The 15,818-nt window shown below is 40.7% G+C and overlaps 1 protein-coding gene across 1 annotated transcript; it reads left to right on the forward strand.

The window, feature by feature from the left end:
- Positions 1-4,826: 4,826 nt before the first annotated feature.
- LOC139650292 (syntaxin-3-like) lies at positions 4,827-11,534 on the forward strand. The gene is made up of 10 exons (XM_071526907.1): positions 4,827-4,856; positions 6,612-6,686; positions 6,821-6,920; positions 7,172-7,246; positions 7,938-8,008; positions 8,909-9,017; positions 9,136-9,209; positions 9,650-9,784; positions 10,162-10,272; positions 11,457-11,534. Exons 1-10 carry the CDS (start codon positions 4,827-4,829, stop codon positions 11,532-11,534), a joined length of 858 nt encoding a protein of 285 aa, XP_071383008.1.
- The last annotated feature ends 4,284 nt before the right edge of the window (positions 11,535-15,818 follow it).

A 15,818-nucleotide genomic window follows, 5' to 3' on the forward strand; every position in this document is an offset into this window, starting at 1 on the left:
ATATAACACTTATAAAAACAGAGTTTACAAAGTAGGCTAATTTAAGCAAACATCACACTCAAAATAATATAGGACCAAGTAAAGTGGTCCGTTTAAAAGTTGCTGAATGGGCACAACATACCAGCTATCAGCCACTCCAGTCCAAAAATATCAGTGTAACCCTTAGTTTCATGGACAGACACTGCAGAACAGAACTGGATAGGAAAGTTGAATTGGTGAATACAACTTCTATGAGAAAAGACAGGAAACAAAAGAAAAGAAAAAGCATTTGTTTTTTTTCTAGGTCTTTTTCATGAAGGACATTGAGCAGTCTTCTGTCCTCATGTTCTGTGTTCTCTTCTTCACTGAGGTTATTGGACGGAAGAGAGGGCTACATTTGTTAGTCCATCCATCCATCCATCCATCCATCCATCTGTCTATCCATCTATCCATCCATCTATCATCCACTTAACCATCCATCCATCTGACAGACACCATGTTTCGTCAAGAGCCATTATGAGCTTTGTGCTGCACCATTACCATACCATTACAGTACCATTGCCATATTATCATTGAATAAAATAGAAATACAGTATTTCTATATTCTATAATTATTTATATATACATATAGGCTATATAGTTTTCAATCTTTATTCCAATCTTTGTTTTTTGTTTGTTTGTTTGTTTTTACAAATGTTTAGTTTTTATTTACTTTCAGTTACAATTTTAGTATCTCTGGTAGTGATGGTATTTTTTAAAGGTATAACAAGTTCATAACAGGTATTTTGTATGTGTTTGCAACAGGTGTTGTGTAAGACAAACAATAAACCATCACTTTTTTTAAAATTTATTTACATGCATTTTTCAATTAGCGTTCAGCAAAAGGCTAACCAAAGATTATTTGCCCCAAAATTCATTCTATTTGTTACCCTGCACATAAACAAACAAGACGAAAGCTAAAAACATTTTATGTTGTATTTTTATTTTATTCCGTTTTACAAGTCGACAAGACAGACACTACCTTGTAGCACTCCCTCGTAGCACTTATGTCCTGTTGGACCAGAACTTAGCTTGTTGCACTGTCTCGTAGCACCTTTGTCCTGTTGGACCAGAACTTAGCTCTATAGCACTTACTCTCGTTGTTCTCTCCTATCTAGAAACTTGCTTGTGTTGTATGCAAATCTCATGTGTAAGTCGCTTTGGATAAAAGCGTCTGCCAAATGTGAAATTGTAAATTGTATTGTAAATTGACAGTTTTAGCTCAGTTTTAGATTTTTTTTCACAAAGTTTTGTTTTTATTTTTATTTCAGTTTACAAACAATATTTTATTATTTATTTATTTATGATAATATACTTGGCATCATGGAACGCTGAGGTATCTTGCTGTATTAACGTTGAGCTGTCCCTCATTGTAAATTTTGTGCTTTGTTCAACCGGCATGGCCTGCCGTGTTCAGAAAACAATCAACAATATATGACAAACTGAATGATGAACACAACCAGTTTATACTTTTTTAAGTAGTTAATTAGTTAATTAGACACAGTCAGTACGGTCACACTGAAACAGCTAATGTAGTGAAAGAAAAGAAAACAAATGTGTGGAGGATTGAAAGTTTAAAGCTTCACTATAGGCAACTTTGCACATTGGCGGCCCCAAATGGCAGCGAGAGGTAACTGTTGTAAAAATGTGAACTTCAATACCCAGAAATTCTTTAAGGTGATGTCAGTAAACTGCACACAGCTCGCTCAACGTGGTCACTCTTACAAAAAAGACACAGGTAAAAACCCACATGTGAATTCAAAGCACATGCGCTGTTTGGACACATGTTGGTTTTCATACTGTATTTTCTTGATCACATGACACCAGATGTCAATTCATAGGTGAGAAGTGTTTTTTTTCCCCCAAATGTTTTTTTTTCTTCACATTTTCACCTGCCATTACACATGACAACATTTGCTTCACATGTGAAAATGTAATTTCACATGCAAAGAGACAATTCACGAGGCGTTTGCTTGACTACATACATGCATAATCTGTGAATTATGGTAAGTAAATCTGAACGGAAACGGCAGAAGGGCAGAAGGGCGAGAGCTGGATGGATGTCAGGATGTAGGGATGGATGGGATTGACAGTAAGGTAAATAGATGGATGGATGGATGATAGGATGGATCATTGGTTTCCCCCAGATGCTTCCAATAGTCTTCTGAAGACAGCCAAACCAATATCTGTACCTAGAATCTTAAGTCTTGCAAGTTCTTGCAATCTCTTGCTATTTCTCCAGCATGAATGAATAAATGAATGAATGAATGAATGAATGAATGACTGATTGAATGAATGAATGAATGAATGAACGAACCCCCCCTCTGTGAGAAAAACCAAGTGATGGCTCCAGCAGACTGGATGGAGAGTAATTTCAAGAACCTTTGGCCATTTCTCCATGTGAGAACGCACTCCTCTGTGTGTAGATCAGCCTTCCACTTCCATTTCTTGAAGTTTATAATTGTAATTGTTTAGATGATCTGTGTATTGTTCTACAGGAACATTTACAAGTCCTATAGGGGCTGTGGGGCCTGCCTATAGGGTAAGACCACTGGAAAGACTCTAGGCTCCTTCGAAGAATCCTTCGAAGAATTCTTCAAGATGTCATCTAAATTGATTTCCCTTTGAGAGGAAGAATTGAGGGAGTCACTCTCAGAGCAGTTATACTGGCTGACCAGAGGTGTCACCAGTGTGAGAGTGACTGCTTAATATCTTTCTTTCTTTCGTTTTTAATGTCATTTTATGTATTTTTTCTGTTTTATGTGAAGCACATTGTATTTGCCTTGTGTATGAAATGTGCTGTATAAATAAAGTTTGCCTTGCCTTGCCTTGCCTAGATTAGCCTTCCACTGGACTTCCGTCTTCAGAGCAGCAGGCTGATTTGAGGGGTCTCTCCAGTTGTCCAGAGCTGTCTCTCCAACGGGGACGGACTGATAGATGTATTGATGGCTTCCTTCTGTGTGGAGATGCCTCTTCGGTTAATCATTTCTGCATCCAAGAGAGACAGGGCTAGATAGAGGATTGTCTCAGCGGGGGAAAAGGACAAAAACCTTGCTGTTTGTCAAACTCAGATGGATCCGCTGGTCTCTCTGTGTAGTGTGGTGTAGATCCCTCTGAGAAACTCAGGCTAATGACAGATGACGGTTGAGTAGACTGCTGATGAAGGAAAGGCAAGCTGTAGACGACTGGTAGGAGGGGCAACTTCAACGCCGCTTGTGTTGAGCATGTTGAGCATGCATAGTGTGTATAGAGACAACATTAGGCTATATAGCTACCTGTTCAGTTTTACCACTACCCTGGATGAAGACAGGTGGGTTCATGCCAGTTGAAACACAGGTGACTTTGTCCATATAACACACAGGGAGGTTGCCAGCACAACTCCATAGAAGCCTTCTCCAAAACAACTGAAGTCAATGGGGACCTGTTCTTTAGAGTTCCAAAAACAGCCAAACAATCACACTGTGAACAGAAAGACCTATACACCATGATTTGTTGCAAATCAATCAGCTGTAGTTAAGATTTGCTCTAAATTATGGTGTAAATATAGGTCTGACTCCGCGGAGGCCTCCCCATCGTCCATTAATTAATTAATTCCTGATAATGGACACCTCGTCGGGCATTATCCCTTACTTATTTTAATCTGAAAAAGTTGCATATTGTAGCTTTAACTCAATTTATATAACTTAATATAAATTATAACAGATTATAATAGGGTGTTGAGTTGACTTCAGTGGTTTGATTCCCTTTTCTAACATTTCACTTCAGACTAGTGGTTATTATGCAAAGCGTCTTGTTTAATTTCTAACCAACCAAATCTTTATAACTGTATTCTCTCAAAAATACATTGCATTTTGAGAAGCAATCATTATGAACACATTATTTCTACGTTGCAGTGACAGCCTGCTGATGAGAAAGGGGTTTAACTTAATTTCAATGAAGGAAATAAAGCCTTGAATATCTATTTAGAGTAAGAAAATATTGATGATGACTTTGATGGTTTTATACATTTTATAAATGATAATAATCATAATAATAACAATTAACAGTAATAATAATAATAATTCAGAAGTGTACCCTATTGCACCATCTTACCTCCTTCATACAAATTATAAGGCATGGCAAGTTTATTTATACACATATTCAAAGTGCTTTACACAAGGCCTACATAGGACATAGGTTAGAAATACAGGATAAGATAAATAAAACAAACACATAAAAATAGGTAATAAAGTGTATGTGAATTATTATAAAATTAAGTGAAAATTGATTTTTTTAAGCAATAACAGTAATATTAAAATACATTTAAATACAAATGCATGCAACATTTAAACGTCTGTGCGTTACTACAGACTTACCGTGCGCATTTTACGCACGATGGCCAGAGAGAGAGAGAGAGAGAGAGAAAGAGAGAGAGAGAGAGAGAGAGAGGGAGAGAGAGAGGTTTATCGTCCTGAACACTGTTGCCCTAATCCGTTCTTATAGGATAGAGGCTTAGCGGGACCTCAGGTGGCCGTTGCCATATTCCCTTGGGGCGGAAAAACACCCAAATAGAGCCAATAGATTTTATTAATAGATGCATGTGATTTCAATGTTTGAATTCACCTCCATGTCATCGGCTGTTTCTCCGGTTCGGAAAACTTTCTTCGGGTCCAATCTTCTGGATTGATTGAGGTGGGGGGGGGGGGGTTAATCATTTCCCCCAGGGCTAATTTGGAGGCCATTTTAATAGCGGCTGTAGATTAGGCCATTGTTGTCCAAGACCTGCGAGTTTTTTTTTTTTAATTAGAAGAAGCCACGAACTTCTCAAGATGAAAGACCGATTGGCGCAGCTGAAGGAGGTAGGTGACGCAGAATTTGGGCTGTTTGTCATATTTGCTGAGGGGGGGAAAAAAAAATCAGTGTGGAACACCTGTTGCTGCCACAGGCTTATACGGGGGGAGCTGGTGCTGTATAGATGGAGGGTCTGTTGCTGTAGTAGACGTGTTTTCTAATCTGATGATAGTCAAACGTTCATAAAATAATTTGACTAAGGGAAGAGCCCCACCCATTCGCCCAAAAACTGTTTGCATGTGTATGTATTTCAACAATATAGTATGATGTGAAACGTGAGTATCACATATAGGCTATAGGCAGCGTGTGTCTTATAACCATAACGATATTTGTATTGTTAGATATGATTTTGTCCAGAATTCCATGACTATCTGTATTGTAGGTAGAGAGATAACAGAGAAACTGTGATCAAAACAGTCATTCTTCTACATTCTCTAATTGTGTTATAAATAAAAAAAATAAATAAAAATGAAATAATGGCTGGGGACCCCCTGGAACCCCCTCAAGGACCCCTGGTGGTCCCCGGACCCCACGTTGAGAACCACTGGCCTATGCAATAGAGCCGATGGAGGAAATGTATGCAGTTATTACATGTCCACTTCCATATGTTTTACGTTTTTCTTTACAGAAAACAAAACATTTGACATGAATGTATTGAAATATAACTTAGCACAGGATATTATCCAATAGTTTGGAAGTATGAGCTCATCATACCATACGTAATAGAGTTCGTTAGCTCGTTAGTTCATGTGTTTTGGAGCGGAGCGCGTGCAAGATGTGCGTTTAGCCTGCAGTTGGCCTCACGAGACACTGGAACGCAAGCTAACGTCTCACGGTAGCGGCGGGAGAACCGTGCAACCGTCCGCTTAATTCAGACGTAGGCCTGTTTGGCTACTATTACAGAAAACGGTGGCTTCGTATCTTTCTTTCGAGTCTCAGACGAGCTTCACTGAAGTTAGGAAGGGTTAGAAAAAAAAAAATGGGCGTCAATTCGGTATGGCAAGGTGAGCAGTCTCCATATCTTAGCCTGAGTGAGTTCAAATTTGATGTCGTCGTTTTGGTCATTACAATGGAGAGAAAAGAAGAAATTAAAAATGAAGAAAAAAATGCTAAAAATCCATTTAGAAGCCATATCTCAAACAATGTTACGAAAATAAGAAAACAGAGGATCAATGCTCCCTCTACACTAACAGTTTGGTGACCTATTTATCACATTGGCCAAATATCTTGTCAGTTATCAAGTCAGAAATGTAACAGATAGGCTATAGGCCTAAGTGGGCTTTAAAGTTTTGGTGGTGAATGATTATCTGACTTTGCCCTAACTTAGGGTTTCGTGAATTTCTGTAGGCTATTATAAAGTTTTATGTCAAACTAAACAGGTGGTTATGGATTGGTACCTGATATGAAAGATGTTCCCAAACTATTTTCACGTCAAGGACCCCCAAATAAATATGATTAGACTACGAACCCCTGTTCAACACAAGCCTCATCTGAGAGGTTTTTGTGATTAGTTATGATTTAGTATGGAATTTAAAGGTGCTATATGTAGCATATTAGCATCAATCAACTATTTCCACATTCATTTTGAGACATTAACCCACAGTGAGACTGAATTCACCAAATGTAGGTATGGGGCTATCTGTCTGGGAGATGCAGGCCAGTTCACTTGATGACCCCCTTTCTGCTTTCATTTTGTGTGTGTGTGTGTGTGTGTGTGTGTGTGTGTGTGTGTGTGTGTGCATGTGCATGTGTGTGTGTTACAGAAAAGCGATGTTGGAGGGGATGACGTCCAGATTCCTGTGGAGAGCCAGGAATTCATGGATGATTTCTTCGCCCAGGTATTCTCTTTCTGTCTGCCTGTCTTTCTCTCCCTCCCTGAAAGAGAACGCTTCAGTGGCTCACCGATCTGTGTGATGTGTGTGTGTGTGTGTGTGTGTGTGTGTGTGTGTGTGTGTGTGAATGCATCTCTCAGATTGAGGATATCCGCACCAGCATCGAGAAGATCGACGAGAGCGTCGTAGAAATCAAAAAGCTCTACTCCACCATCCTGTCGGCCCCCACATCTGAACAGAGTAACTGTCTCTGACACACACACACACACACACACACACATTTCTTCTTCTGCAGTCACCTTGTATGAGGTTATGCATCTATTCTCCATCTCTGTTTCATCCTTTCTCCCTCTCCTCTCTTGTTCCACTCCTGCTTTGCTCTGTTGGCCGAAGGGTTTTACCCAGTTTTCAGTATGAATTAGCTCATTACCTCTTATTGTTAATAATCTCTCTCTCTCTTTATCTCCCTCTCCTCTCTCTCTCTCTTTCAGAGACACAAGATGACCTCGAGGCCCTCACCAATGAGATCAAGAAGTCAGCCAACAATGCACGGAACAAACTCAAGAGTCAGTGTTTAAATTTGTTCACTTCCTTATTTGGTCTAGCAGCGTTCACTTAGAGTGACAGTATTCCAAAATAAATGGATAGAGGTATACACTGACCCTTATTGGTTTCTCCCATTACATCCACTTCAGTCATGAAGAGGAAAGCTAGATGAAGGGGAGGAGACAGGTTAAAGAGGGATTCTTGAATTGTGGAGTGTGCTAAAGTGACGGTTACTCGATATTAGAAAGATGGTCAGAATACCCTAACTCACATATGATTACATCAACAACAACTGTACAGTTCTGGAATTAAAAGGGTCCAGATTGCAAATAACCTCAGTAATATCTTTAGTGAGTTTAACTTTATCACACCTTGCTTTATATCAGCAGCATCTTTGAAAATCAGCTTCGAAATTGATCCTGTTTAAACACAATGCAGTGTGACAATGTCTAGCACTGCTCACTGGCTAAGTAAAAAGCAAAGGTCAAACTTGAGCAGCTATACACGTGATATTAATTATGATCCAATGTGTCACAAAAATTGACAATTTTTTTTTTGTCAAAGACAGATTTGAAGCTTCTCCTTCATGTCTGACCAGTCTCTTTTTAAAACAATGATTTTGGGCAACAGAATCATACTAGTGGCTGTCTCCTGTCCTTTGTGTGTGTGTGTGTGTGTGTGTGTGTGTGTGTGTGTGTGTGTGTGTGTCAGGCATCGAGCGCCAGCTGGAGTCGAACACAGATGAGAGGGCCTCAGCCGACCTCAGGATACGCAAGTCACAGGTCAGACAACACACACCTTTTCTTCCAGTCTGAAAACATACTGAGATCTGGAGCTCACCAAATCAGCTCTCTATGGATATGATGCAGTGTGTTTGATTACATATTTATTGTAGATCTGATCAATACTACACTGGTTGCCTATGGTAAGACCTTAACCTGACTTGATTCTAATGAGGTAATGTGAATGAATTGCATGGAAAATGTTAGGGTTTATCATCTATTGGCAGTTTCAGTCCAAAAATATCAGTATCATATCAGACCTAAAAAAACCTTCAAATATGATTCAAACACGATTGGTAACATTTTGTGGTGATATTATAGTATGCGTTTTTGGCAAGAGAGGGACCAGTTACATTACTATTTGTTTCAATAGAGAGCTTTGAGCTGATCATACACAGGCAAATTTGGGGCAAAATTGGGCAATCAGTATGAGCTGCAGGGCAATGGGCAATAGTAACTGACAAATTTGACAGCTGGAGGAGTGAAAATGGATTAAATAACAATCTGCTGCCATCACTGGCATCTTGGCCTCCTCTGTTCTACTGAAAATGTAATAATTTAATAATGTATCAAGGTTATCCACTGGAATCAAGGTTATCCACTGGAATACACATGTTACTTCATAATTGGTTGATATTGAAACATTGCTCTCCGATCAAGCTTGGCCAGATTTCAAGCTGCTACGTTGTTTTAAGTGAGAAAATGTTTCCAGCAACATTTGCCCTAAAAATCGGGACGTTTATCACCACCGTAAGTGTCACACAAAGCTCATGAAGGATTTTCCAAGTAATTCTGGGGGGAAAACACTCGTCCTCATGTTTTCATGTCATTCAAGATTTCATTCAGTTTTAACGGTTAATTAACAGGCCCCCCCCCCGCCTCTGGCTTGTTTTTCCTCAGCATGCTATTTTGGCCAAGAAGTTTGTAGAGGTGATGACAAAGTACAACGAGGCTCAGGTCGACTTCAGAGACAAGAGCAAAGGACGGATTGCCCGGCAGCTGGAAATCAGTGAGTTGTCACAAGGATGTCATAACCACTTTTTCCCATGCCATATACCCACACATATGGATGTTATAGATATTTATACTCCAAATACATGTATAACTGTGTTTTCTGTTCATCCCAGCGGGGAAAGCGACGACTGATGATGAACTGGAAGAGATGCTGGAGGGAGGCAACGCAGCCGTCTTCACTGCCGGGGTGAGACTCTTTCTGTGTGTGTGTGTGTGTGTGTGTGTGTGTGTGTTCATCTTGTAAGTCTGTCTCATCTCTGGTACTTTACTCACGCAGGTCGATCTTGTTGCAAGGACATTTCGGTAGATCTTTGACTCTCCCTCTCTATCCCGTTCCTTCTCTCCTCGTCTTTCTCCGTCTCTCTCTCTCTCGCTTTTCTCCCCCCTCGCTGTGCGTCTGTCGGCGTCTCTCTTTTTTTATTTCCCCCTCTCTCTCTCTCTCTCTCCGCCTCTTTCAGTCTTCCTTTCTACATATCTCTCTACACCTTTCTGCTTCGCTTTTTTCTCTCTTTTCCCTCCATCCCTGTTCTTCGACTGACCTCATTGTATCTTCCTTTTGTTCTTGTCTTCTTTACCTCCTTCTTCTTCCTTTCTTTTTCTTTCCAATCTCCACCCCCCCGTCTCTAGATCATGGACTCGAAGATCAACCAGCAGGCCCTGAATGAGATCGAGGCTCGACATAAAGACATCATGAGGCTGGAGAGCAGCATCAAGGAGCTCCATGACATGTTTGTTGACATCGCCATGCTGGTTGAGAACCAGGTATGCACACACACACACACACACACACACACACATACACACACACACACTTAATGGCAGACAAATGGAGGGGAATGCAGTGGAGGGGAAAAGTCTGCAAAAGTATGAGAAATTGATTTGATAATGTCCAGGTCCTGAAAAGTTTAGAAACTGTGCAAAAAAAAATAAATTGTGCAATATCTGTGACTACACATTTATGTATCACAAATATGTAGGAACATTGTTAAAGTGAAAGCACCATATCACACACACACACACGGACATGTGCACACTGGTCACTGGTTACCTGTCTTTCCTGTAAGCTGCTCCTATCCATCAGCGGCGGTGTGTCTTGTGTTGTGGCTCTCATCGTTTTGTCTCATCCCGCCCTCCTCCAGGGCGGCATGATTGACAGGATTGAGAGCAACATGGACCAATCAGTGGGCTTCGTAGAGAGGGCCGTGGCCGACACCAAGAAGGCTGCCAAGTTTCAGCAGGAGGCGCGCAGGGTAAGTTGGGACCGATGCTGCATTTATGTCATATGAGAATAACCGTCGGAATGGCTTGATGGTTAAAAGCAACGACTTGGAAGTCTTGGTTTGAAGCCATCAAGTTTGAAGCCAAGATTGTTTTCAGCAGACTTGCTTCAGTCAAGTTGTGAGGATATATAAGCAACTCAATGGCCTGACATGGGATCGGAATTCCAGTCCCTGTACCTATAACTAAGCATGATGGACTTTTCTGTGCTCTCTGCTACAGCTGACCCTCTTTGGTGTTCATAGCAGTTAAGAAAACATGAGGAAATAGCGGAATATGAGCATCAGTCCAGTTCATTTTGTGATGCTAGGCTTTCCAGGCATGAAGAACTGCTGGCTATCAGATGTCAACATCCGTCTCCTTATACCCAGAAACCCCTTTGAGATGGTTAATGTAGTTGGTTCAGATTACATTCTCACCCTTTACGAACTCTTACACTAAACTTTACAGTTCTGTTATCATGTGTTCAAATCCCCATACTGACTGGGGAAATCTGGGGAGTGGGGATATGAGTAAGAGGCTCAACAAAAGGCCTGGAGCAGGGAGTACTGGTCAACTCTACTGGTTAGTAACCCTCCCTCCCCCTGTAACTCTTCCACCATTGCTGTCAACAGGAAGATGTTCTTAGTCAACTAACCTGTCTTATTATGTGTTCAGAAACACTGTAAGCATCTTAACACTGTTTGTTCACACTGGAAGCAAACTTGGTGGATGGGTTCCTCTATTCTGACCGATTGTGGGTGGCGAGTTTGCATCTCTGGAATGGTCTGCAGCTACGAGAAAGATACGCTATGTGTTTACAGCCTACAAATCATGTAATGACTTCAAAGCTTACCATTTACCCCAGTGATGCATGCAACCGGAGACATTTGGAGACATTTATTCCTGTAGTCTTTCAAATAAAAGTTGTAGAGAACTGGGAAGCTTTGAATGGTCAACTTCTCGTCCATTTTGCAAATTCCATTGATTCACCAAGATTTCTGTTTAAGAACATACAAACTTTTGAACTTTCTTGGTCACGTGTACCTCACTGACATATCAACATTGTATGACATGTCATGGAGCGGCTTGTTAATTGTTAAATGTTCATTTAAGGCCAATTTCCCCATTTCTAATTTCTCTCTCTCTCTCTCTCTCTCTCTCTTCTGTTCTCTAGAAACAAATGATGATCTTCTGTTGCTGTGTGATTTTGTCCCTCATCCTCGGCTCCTTCCTCTACAGCTTCATCAAATAGGCAACCTGATGGAGGCCACCCACCGGCTGAATCCACTCAGTACAGGACAGAGCAGAGCAGAAGCCCCTTCAGATGGTCAGAAAATAAAGCCTGGGCTCAGTTCACTTTCAATACAGTCAGTTCAGAATGGAAATAAAGGCTGCACTAATTTGCTAGTGACAGTGAATTAATTCTCAATGATTTCCTAATAGGTTGGGCATGGTGAACTTCTCATGCCAAATGTTTTTCAGAATTGATCCAGGAACTGGAAAATTCAGTTCCTGGATCAATACAATTGAAACTAAATTGAACCAGGCTTTGAAGAAGCTCCACTCTCATTTCCTCTATGGCTTTAGAGGAGATCCCCAATTTTAGTCTTTAACCTTTCAAGATTCCTACTATACATTCAGATTCAATTAGGAACATGATGGCCACATTTGATGAGTTCAAGAAATCGTGCTTTGTATGTCCATGTTATGGCCATCTGAATGGGAGCAGGAATTTATAGGATTTGGTTATTACAGTTTTCAATAGCTGGCTAAGTACAATTCATTATAGTATCCATTATTCTGGTTGCTTCCCAGTTAACTATACAGGTCAGTGGGACTTAAAGCACCATATTTGTTTCTGGATTCAGCAGGTCCCCACCCTTCAAGCTCTGTCAGGATAGGGGGTGAGGGGGCAAAAAGGGTCCCATAATACAGACTGATCAATTACAGTGATTCAGTCACTTTCATGAATTTCAAGCAGGGCCCCTAACATTAAGTTCTAGAAATACTCCCAGCAGCACTTCTTTCATCTGCGGCTCTGAACTCAGGTAACCAGTATGCAATAATTCCACTGAGGTGAGAGGAGGCTGGTGCAGCGCACAGTATGTATATACAGTATGTCTGTTGCTGTGTTTGTTTGTATGGTATTAGGTGTAGGATTTTCTCATCAATATATCACCGTCCAATACGTGGTGATGACATCAAGAGAAAATAAATGGGACTGGTAATGTGATACTGAGGGGAAATAATGAAATCTGTCAATAGCTCACAGTATATTTACTGAAAATCCTACACATAGTACCTAGTTATTGTTTTTTTTTTTTTACATATAGAGCAGAGTGCAAGACTTTAGGTAATAACCAAGCAAAAACTGGTCAATTTCGCCAACCCTTTTTCTCTCATCCATGGTAGACTTAGAGATTTTGCTGTGTTTTTGTGTTGTTGTTTTTTTCAGAATGTCACAGAACCAAGACAAGCAACAAATCAATCATCAATTATGAGCATGGGCATATATACTGTATATATATATATATGGAGTACACCACACCCAGCTCTTTCTGACGAATTTAGGCATTGATGGATTATTAACTCACTTCTCTGCCTGATATATTAACCTTGAACTCCTTCAGGAGTGTGATTTTGAATCAGCTCAATCAGTAGAGCAGTTGTTTATCCCACTGAAAAACGTTCACCACTGGGACAGTGACTTCAGAGGCTGTAAATCTTTGCGAGCATGGCTGGGTTCCATCACTTTCACTTTAATCTGTTCAGGAAGTAGAATTCCTTCAAACACAGAAACTACAGTTAGACTGATACATTGTCCTTCTGTAAAACCTGCAATGACATTTTAGTTTCCATTGGAATGGACTGAAAGTGACCTGAGCCCAACCCTGCTTGCTAGCATGAATGGCACCCTGTCATCTGAAATACCACCAACACATATTATGGATGGACTAGTAAGGTCCCAGTAGCATATTATGAGTTCTCTCATCTACTACTACAACACTCCCCATCATGATACATGCCTATAAAGCCAGTATCATAAGTATTGGGACAGCCAGCTAAAGTTAGCCTTTTGTACATTCGTCTATATTCATGTTTTGATGACATGGAAACCATACTACTCTTCCACTACTTATGCTATCGACTGCATCTACTGTTAAAAAAATTCTATTATGTTGTGCATAAACCCCTGTTTGCTTGCTATGACTTCAATTCAGACTTTTGACTATAAATAGAAGCTAATTCTGAAAGTATTGGATAGAAATGGAATTGACCGCAGCCCCGCTTGAGAAGGTCTAGATAGAATTGTCTGATCGGTGACACTGCCTTGGTGGTCCCTTGTTGATTCAAGTCTTTGTATGTTTGTGTTATTTATTGCAGATATTGCTTTCATTTTTAATGTTTTTTTTTTTTTTTTTTAATGGCCACAATTGTACTTCCAAAGAGGTTTCATGTTCCATGCCATGGTTTGAATCTGTTGGTCTTTGCCAGAATCTGATCCTTCCTCATTGCCTCGGGTCCAAAAATGCATCGCAGGAGTCCGTCCATTGTTGATCTCTCTTTTCACTTTCTCTTTGACTGGTTTCTTAAATCCTCTCAGCAACTCGAGTCTCTGAGCCAACAGTTGTGGGCTATTTACCACTTCGTTGGCTCATTCATGTGAGCTCAAGTCGCAGTTAAAGTGTTTCTGACAGCAGTGGAAGGCTTTGTTACCTCTGGTGGGCCTCCGCATGACAAGAATAGCAGGTACACCTATGTTTTTCTCAGCCTGAGTCCCAGACAGAGAGACTACATGTGCAGCTAGACTTACAAGATTAATAACCGTGGGCCTGCTGCATTGTAGGGTGGAGGCAAGAAGGCAGGATGGGAATTGAGCAAAGACTAATGCTCAACCATGGTTCAATAGGCTATTCTATCCACCGTAAATAGGTTTTATAGTGATAATTGATAGTATGTCATTTGTGTGTATACTTGTGTCTTCTTCATACATTGCATAACATTAGCAAAATGACTTTAGGATTTTTGTAGCCATTTATAAGGACATTGACATAAACTGTAAAAATGGAAAATCACGTCATGGCTTCTGTAGCTTTGCCCTCCTTTTGACAACAAATAAACTGAAAACGTTATTCAATGTGCTGCTGTATATCTTTAGTTCATTTTCTATGGATGACTATTTACAGTTGTTGGCCTTGTTCGCTGTGCTCGTCACATTTTGGCATGTTCCTCTCGCCGTCCTCTGTCGCTAGGTATTTGAACGACAGGTCCCTGCCGCCAATCACAACAGGCGGACAGCATATTCTAGCCAATAGACAGTAGCTTGCTGAAAGTACACTCCCACTTTATAGACCCGCAGCCACTTCCTCGTTGAGGAGAAAGCTGCAAAACGTGTCCCTGCTATGCGAGCCTTCGCGAGGCGAAACACGGAGCGTAAAGAACGTCACATAACTCGGATTATCACAGCCGTTTTTAAGTGACCTGTTCTGCTTGAACATGGTGGTAAGTACAAAACCACGTATTATTTTGAGGTAATTTATGCTATCTATGGGTAATGACTAGTTATATCGATAATGGGCGGTGTCAGTGCGCTGTTTTATCGTTTCATTGGCTACCTCTCATGACTGATTGTGTGTTTTGCCCAATAATTCGTCTTATTGGGATATTTGAACCAATAAGAGGTAAACTTACGTTGGAAATGTGGTGTGATTGGTAGTTCGCCAGTTCCTTTGTTTCTCTATTGGCGGTTCTTGTCCAATCAGGGCTTACAAATATTCCCTTTGAGTGGCACGGCTCTAGACTAATGAATGCCTCGCCGGCTTTTTTGTGATTGGTCCATTTTACGTTTGTGGGCGGGATGTAGTGGTGTTTTGTGATGGGATGGAAAATGGCGGCGATTAGGAGACCGCATTAACTTTACAGTTTTTACAACTAACAACAGTAACAGTGTGCGCTGTTTTCCTCCAGTATTGCAGCGCTATCTGAATTTGTCTATATGATTTGAAGACGCCGTAAAGTTGTGTGGAGTTTTGTATCAATATGAGCAGAACGTTTTCCAAAAGCTAACATTAGCTCGGCACGACTTGGACGATTTGTTATGGTGAAGCCACTGAACAACGCTCGACTATTCAGAAAGTGTTGTTTTGGATGTTCATTTTTATGTCAATTTGTACTTAACGTAATTCCACAGTTCTAGCATAGCCAGATAAGTCGGCTTCAAGATAAAACTCGCCATTTCCAGTGAACATTAGCTCACCAAACCTGAATGAAGTCAGTGAATGTAGACGGTGAGGTTTTGATAAGGTGTTGCAATACTGAGAGAGGATTAATATCACAACAGTTAGCTAGCAGGCGTGTTTGTCAATTCAAGCACCCTCAGGGAAACCTTTTACTACCGAATGAAGCCATACGGCGCTACGGTGAAATTTAAATGAGTTTTTCTACCTGCTGTAACTCGGCGTGTATGACTCAGTATTATAACATAGTGATAGCAGCGTCGTTACTTGTTTGGAGGAAGCGTGCCTCTCCCGCCGCG

Source organism: Centroberyx affinis, unplaced genomic scaffold (assembly GCF_046629955.1).
Source record: "Centroberyx affinis isolate AG114_WGS23_722 - 3 ecotype Tasmania unplaced genomic scaffold, CSIRO-AGI_Caff_v1 ptg001478l_1, whole genome shotgun sequence".
Taxonomy (NCBI): domain Eukaryota; kingdom Metazoa; phylum Chordata; class Actinopteri; order Beryciformes; family Berycidae; genus Centroberyx; species Centroberyx affinis.